The 7,318-nt window shown below is 35.2% G+C and overlaps 2 protein-coding genes across 2 annotated transcripts; both read left to right on the top strand.

Moving 5' to 3' along the window:
• LOC135130643 (uncharacterized) lies at positions 1-735 on the top strand. Its single transcript, XM_064058101.1, has one exon. It carries the CDS (start codon positions 1-3, stop codon positions 733-735), a length of 735 nt encoding a protein of 244 aa, XP_063914171.1.
• Positions 736-5,014: 4,279 nt separating this feature from the next.
• On the top strand, positions 5,015-6,824 carry LOC135122633 (venom acid phosphatase Acph-1-like). Its single transcript, XM_064046941.1, has 6 exons — positions 5,015-5,396; positions 5,457-5,561; positions 5,613-5,852; positions 5,899-6,205; positions 6,254-6,465; positions 6,522-6,824. The coding sequence occupies exons 1-6, from the start codon at positions 5,289-5,291 to the stop codon at positions 6,654-6,656; spliced, it is 1,107 nt and encodes a 368-aa protein (XP_063903011.1). The 5' UTR covers positions 5,015-5,288; the 3' UTR covers positions 6,657-6,824.
• The last annotated feature ends 494 nt before the right edge of the window (positions 6,825-7,318 follow it).

Raw genomic sequence — 7,318 nt, 5'->3', positions numbered from 1 at the left:
ATGGCAAAACTCCTATCTTTACTCACCTTTCTTTCTCGCTGTCGTGACCACAACATAATCCCGAAATTTCTAAAACTCAAAGACCAGTTTTCCCCTTTCTCATCAAGAAAAATTCTGACCAAAGCCAGCATGTCCCTCCTACGCGAACGCATTTGTGCCACTAGACAAGATCTTGATCTCGTGTCCAGAGACCTCCTTAAACTTCATTTAGAACTTCTATATCCCCCTTCCACTGGTTTCTTTGATCGAAGTACCTACATCCAATCTCAAAAAACTCTAGACCAAAAGAAACAAGTCAGTCCCTTGCTCCAAAACCAAAAAATCGTACACAACCTGCTACTAAAACGGTCGTCAATTTGTTACCCCCTTTCCGAATCAGAGAACACACTTTTGTCAAAAGGTCTTAATTTTGCCATCGCTCCTAAGACAATTCCAACTAAGGAAATTATTAGTGCTGTCGAAATTTTCATTAGAAATCTGCCAAGAAAAACCGCAGACTCTATTCACTTCGAGACAGCCAAAATCCTGCACTTAGCGCGTCCTCCAAAACCCAATCTGTCCAAAGAAGAAAGGACTGCTCTCACTTCTCTTAAAACTAATACTGATCTAGTCATCCTGCTCGCGGAAAAAGGCAATGCCACAGTCATTCTGCACAAAACACGTCGACAAAATGCACTCCTTGTTAGAAGACGGTTCCTATTCTATTCTTCCTCGCGACCCAACTTCCCACATTGAACGTGAGATCACAACTCTTTTGAGATCGGGTGACTTCCCTACCGATGTATTCAAACGTCTAATACCCCGAAACTGCAAACCACGACGTATATACGGTCTCCCCAAAATTCTCCAAAACAATTACCCTCTCAGACCCGTCGTCAGTCTCCCACTTATAATACAGCCCAATATCTCGCCCGTATTCTGAAAAAATATACCGGAAAACCTCCTCATATATTCTTAACTCCTCACATTTTGTCCAACTGATCTCCGAAATCTCTCTTGACACCGAATTTCGACGTAACATCTTTATTCAGAAAAGTCCTCGTAGCCGAGTGCTTAACATTAATCCATGAATTGCTTTCCATTGACGGACAACCTACACTTCTTGGTGGAGAAATAATATCTAACCTCCACATATTTTACCTTCCAAGGACAATTCTACAAACAAATCTCTGGTACTCCCACCAGTCGTCGCTAATATTTTCATGGAAGCTTTTGAAGACACAGCCACTGAATCCGCCCAACTCAAACTCAAAGTCTGGTTCCGCTAGATGGACGACACATTGGGTATATGGTCCTATGGTCAAAACGCCCTTTCAGTCTTTCACCACCATCTCAACAGTCAACACCCCGACATTCAGTTTACCATGGAAGTGGAAACCAACAATTTTCTTCCTTTTCTTGATGTTATGGTAACCAGGTTACCCGAAGGTCTACTTCGTCATTCAGTCTATCGGAAACCTACCCATACCGATCGATATTTTCACGCTACATCTCATCACCACCCGCCCAAAAACGGTTTGTCATTGACTCCCTAATTCATCGAGTCATTACCATTTGTCAAACGGACAAACTCCAGAAAGAATTAGAACATCTCCAAACATCTCTTCAACAAAATGGATACGACCACCACACTATCAAGTCAACCATTCAACGTCGGCTTAATCCCAACTCTGACAATACTTCAAATCGCCCAACTGTTCTCGTATCGACTGCATATTTACCATTCATTCCTCAGGTCACCGACCGTCTGGCCAAAATACTCAAAAGGCAAAACAGTCTTCAAACCTGCAACTAAAGTTGCACAAATTCTTCCTTCCGTCAAAGATTCTCGCCAAGCTCTAGACTGTAGAGGAATATACAGCATTCCCTGCTCTTGTGGTGTAAAATATATAGGAGAAACTGGTCGGTCCATAAAAATTCGAATTCAAGAACACAAACGTTGTCTCAGAACAGGTCTTCTGACTCACTCTGCCGTAGCTGAACACTAACACGAAACCGGTCACATCATCCTGTTTGAAAATTCTGTCCAAAGCACCACATTTCAATAACCGGAAAATCCGTGAAGCTATTGAAATTCATAAATGTCCTTATAATCTCAACCGAGACAATGGTTATTATCTGTCAAATATTTGGAAGCCCACACTGGATGCAAATGCTCGTTTACTTCTCTCCATGCCGCCCGGAGCCGGCCAATCAGCTTATCCAGGACGGTTTCCCCACCACGTCTCTATAAATAGGTCACAACCACATTCTTCCCGCCAGAAGAGTTTCTCCTCTGGTATGGTTGACATACTGAGTTACCGTGCTCTTTTGCCTTATTCTTAACCCTGCTCCTGAAGATGCCACTTTCGAAAGTCTGCGAAACGTTGAACCCAAAAACTCAATTAACACGGTTCCAACCCGGAAAACGATCATGTGTAGTTATTATTTTACCCGAAAATTTGAGTATACGGTACTGCTATTATATCTTAAAGTTGATGACCTCATAACAAAATGTAGTATTGGAAAAAATTTTGAGATGACTTCATCAGTTTTTTAGAAGGGGGTAAACGGATAAATTTTGATTAACGATTTACCATGCTTACGATACCTTTAAAATGTTTGTAAGATTTCAGAATATGTATTCGGTTTTACAATTTCAAAGTTAAATAAAAATGTTATATGTACAATTTTGATTCTTTACACAAATTTGGATGTCTAGCGTAAAAACTCAATACGAATTCATAAACGACAACTACAGGAGTACTTATGTTATTTTATAAAATTTAAATAAGATTTACTATTGTAAAATTTGGAGATGACGTCATTCCGTTGTTAGTAGATTATCCAAATTTTGGTTAGCGTGACAACAAATCGGTACAGAATGACAGAGACAGAGAAGCGGGAAACCTACTTTTTCATACTCTAGAGGTCATGAAACGTCGAGGAAACATGAAAGTTGTCAGTCACCCGTTGGACTCAATCGCAATACTTTAGCTTACGCTCGAGAAGTAATAAAATTCACAAGATAAAATTTTGTAACTTTCCTACGACGTTGCATTTGTTCCACTGCACTTCAAGGGCGAGGGAAGGTCTGTCTGAATAAACTTAGACCAAATTGTACTTCCCAAACGGAGGCGTAAAGTAATGATTTTTGCAACACTAATGCGTTCATTCTTCAGGTCAAATAACTCTCAAATAAAGGGTCAAATAGCTCCAATTTTAAAAATAAATTGTACGGTCTACTAGATGAGTTTTTTTTTATCATGTGGTTGTTGTTTCGGTATTTCGAGAATGAACATTATAACATCTATAGATTATTCAATAAAGTACTTTTTAAATAAAAAATTAAATAATTTGAATTTAATTGAAGGAATATCATACATTTATTTATTTGTTCGCAGTATATGTCGATGCTAGCAGAATATAAATTGTACAAATAAAAAATATGTTAAAACATACATATTACAACCACAATGACGTCATTGGCATTAAAACAGTAGTAAAATAACAATCGCACTAAATACTTTTTTTACTTTTCGGTTTTTTAAATTTTAAATAAATTTAAACATATCCTAATGCAGTGGAAAACTAGATTTGTAAGTTTTTAACTCCAGTAAAGTATTGATTGATTAATCAATCAACAGATAAATGGATACTGTTTAATGTACTATCGGTTGACATCTACGCATGAATTTCGGCAGATTCAGTTATTTTTACGTTCTATTACATATACCGGGTGTCCCACGTAACATTTATACCTGAGTTATTGCGCCCGAAAGTGTTACGTGGGACACCCGGTATATGAATTTGGTTCAAAATGTTCTCAAATAGATCATGCAAAAGATGCATTTTACATGATATGTAACAGGATGCCCTTTTAATTTCAATAGCTTATTTTCATAAATAAACAAATTAGACCGAGGAGATTAAGTTTAGAACAAACACCATCCATACCTTTTCTGAAAAATCACCTCCTTTCGGTAAGGCAAAATATTTGTACAAATTGGTCAAATAGTCATAAATATTTTTATTGAATTAGAGGTGATTTTTTTTAATTCTTGAACGTCTCATACGTTATTTGGCATATTCGCATAATATTTGAAACATTTATTTACCTTACTAAATAATTATGATTTTGAATAACCGTGTTTACCATTGTTCCCTAAATGAATTGTCAGTTGTTAAATCTGATGTGAAGAGAAATAGTACGTTACAATAAAATTTCCTCAAAAATATACAGTGCTCTCAGAAATTATCTTGCTGTATTTTTCTAAAGTTCGTGTCACTCAAAAGTAGTCTTAAAAAACAGTGTTAACTTTTGAGAAGAAAATATTAAAGAATAATAGAAAGTATGTCTTTTACAAAAACCGTGAGAAGTTAGAAATTCGCTGAAACGGAAATGAGAACAAAATTTGTACATAACATTTATATATTCAATGTCGTTTTATTATGTTTAACTCAACCATAATGACTTGAATTATGATATTATCCACAGTCTTCCTCATTATTCTACAAGTACAATAAAAATTGTGTTTTGGACTCCAGTGGTGCCAACTGTCCATAATTTATCACTTTATGACTGTAAAGTAATTTGAATTGCAACACAATTCACGGCAGCACCTACTAAACATTATTAACAATTTTAAAACGGAGGTGAAAAAGTTGCAAAAAAAAATTATTTTGTTGAGTCAAACATAAAGTTATGTATGTCACACGTAAATAATGCCTTTTATTGTACTTGTCCCTTTATGAGTCTCGCGAGCAAGCTCGCTCAACCATAAAAGGGCGCGTCCAATAAAGCTATGCATTATTTAATTATTATAACATAAATAACTAGTGTGATAAAGTGTATACATATATAAATTTGATTCGATAATGGTGGTCTGGCTTATTTATTAATTAAAATACAAGGATCTAGAGGTTGTAATTTATGAGTGACATGTTAAAATTGTACTTTTACTATGAGCGACCTTGTTTTTCATTGTAAAAGCCTGGCAACAAATGCTTAGAAAATGCTAGTCGTGTTAGTTAATCAAACGCTAGTGCCATTATTGTACTAGTCATAGTCAATATAAATTGTTCTTAACCGCACTATAAATCTGAACATAAATAATTGTGTATCAAATAGTGAAGCCGTGGATTAACATATCTATAATGTTATTCGCATCCTCGTCATAAACTTAGCAAGAAAATTCCTCGAACTGACATCGATTAAAAAAAAAATGTTATAATTATATCCCCCAGCGAAAAGTACTTTCTTCTAAACTGGTTCTTTCGCGCGAGCCACTTACAGTTGTATCTTAGCAATGTTTGGTCACCTTAGACATCCAAATTTCTTTATAATAAATTTAATATTTCTTTATTATGTGAGATTTACGAATAGTTTAGATTCGACTTTACAGTTGGTCCATGTAGTAAGTATATGATATTTAATTATTGCTTAAATAGATATATTATTATTACTATTATTTAAGCTTTTTCGACACGGCGACAGAACAACGGATACTTTAACTTTGTATCCAAACGATCCTCATATTAATGAAACATACTATCCTTACGGTTTAGGCGAGTTGACTCTTGTAAGTAACCTTGTATTACATATGATCCACTTTTAATTTGCTTTTTTACAGAAAGGCAAACAACGAGAATTCAGACTTGGCAAATTATTGAGAACAAGATATGATAAATTCTTAGGAGAAATTTACACCCCAGATATAGTTGAAGCTTGGAGCTCAGATAGAAATAGAACAAAAATGTCCCTCCAGTTAGTTTTAGCGGGGTTATTTCCACCTAGTAAGGAACAAATGTGGGAAACTGATTTAAACTGGCAGCCAATCCCTTTTCACACGAATCCTTTAACGCAGGACATGGTTAGTTACATATTTATTTTGTCAATTATATTAATGCCACTTTTAGTTGTTTTTCGGTATTCTTTGCCCCAGTTATACACAATACACTTCAGAATATGAAAATTCGACTAAAATACAACGACAATTGCAACAGCATTCCGAGGATTTTAAATATATTTCAGAAAAAAGTGGTTTAAACGCAAAAAGTTATCAGGATATGTTTTTACTGTATTCATGTTTAACAACAGAACAAGAATACGGTTTAATTCTTCCAGAGTGGACGAAGAATGTTTACCCGCAACCCCTCCAAGATCTTACTATTAAAGGATATCAGGCTGAAACTGCAACTACTGAAATGAGAAGAATCACTTCTGGTAAATACTAAAGTTAAAAATTAATTAAATCATAGTTATCAATTTTAGGAACTTTATTGAAGAAAATTGTTGATAACATCGAAGCCAAAGTTGATAACCAAATGCCGCTTAAAAACAGAAAAATATATCTCTATTCTGGACACGAATTTAACATTGCCCACTTATTACATACATTGGAGGTGTTTGAACCGCATATACCACCATATGGATCTTATATATTATTTGAGCTCCATAAAATTGACAACGTTACTGGGTTTAAAGTATTAGCGATCATCATTATTATACTGAATATAACTAAGTATACTACGTTTTGCAGATTTATTATCAAGATTACAGTTCGGTTCAGCCGAAGTTGTTAAAGTTACCTGCATGTGACGAATTTTGTCCTCTGAAGAAATTTGTTTCCTACGTGGAAGAATACTTTCCAGAAAAAGACGCATGCAAGTTGTGAACATAAACTGCTTTAGGTTTTATTTTTAAAATGTAAAAACAACTTGTATTTGTTTTGAAAGTTTTGCTGAGCTTGTGGAATATATAGTGGGTCCAATTTTCATGTTCATGCTTCGTTTTAAACATCATAGTTTAGATGTTTCAATAAATCATGTTAGATAAATTGACACCATGAACAAAACTTTCCTTTCTACTTGTACAACCTTGTCCACAAAAAGTACGCACTTTCTAACCGTTTTGCAGTACATTATTTTTGATAATTTTATGCAACCAATGCACTATTATTATTATTATTATTATTATTTTTATGCATATTTACTTTGACTTACAATGTCACTTTTAATTATATCATACTTGCTATGCTTACGCATCGTAAACCTCGGAAGCACTATAATACACGGCCTTTCAAAAAAATTGCAACAGAGGGTAACAGTGAAAATACGTCCACCAGTTACTGAACCTACGACGTGCTCTCAGCCCCTCATTTACCGCGTCCTCTGCATATTCGCTGCATATTCGTAAAATTGTCGAATCATTTCGAACCGATTCTTCATGCAATTTTACGGTACGACAAACCAGCCTCTCGCATTCCCACAATTCTGCCTCTGTCAAAGGCCCCAATTTGTTCAAATTTAACATTTCTTCGCACCGGTGGCATTTTAT

The sequence above is a fragment of the Zophobas morio genome, unplaced genomic scaffold, assembly GCF_036711695.1.
Source record: "Zophobas morio isolate AGI-343-1 ecotype UQ-CSIRO unplaced genomic scaffold, CSIRO_AGI_Zmor_V1 ptg000002l, whole genome shotgun sequence".
In the NCBI taxonomy this organism is placed as follows: Eukaryota; Metazoa; Arthropoda; class Insecta; order Coleoptera; family Tenebrionidae; genus Zophobas; species Zophobas morio.
This window is presented reverse-complemented; position numbering and strand designations above follow the sequence as displayed.

What these genes read in the sequence shown, in the direction of transcription:
- LOC135122633 (XM_064046941.1), top strand. Translation starts at nt 5,289, where the DNA reads ATGTTTGGTCACCTTAGACATCCAAATTTCTTTATAATAAATTTAATA. An exon ending in ATCCTTTAACGCAGGACATG is followed by an intron (nt 5,853 to 5,898) that starts GTTAGTTACATA and finishes TGCCACTTTTAG; the next exon opens with TTGTTTTTCGGTATTCTTTG. An exon ending in ACAACGTTACTGGGTTTAAA is followed by an intron (nt 6,466 to 6,521) that starts GTATTAGCGATC and finishes TACGTTTTGCAG; the next exon opens with ATTTATTATCAAGATTACAG.
- LOC135130643 (XM_064058101.1), top strand. Translation starts at nt 1, where the DNA reads ATGGCAAAACTCCTATCTTTACTCACCTTTCTTTCTCGCTGTCGTGAC.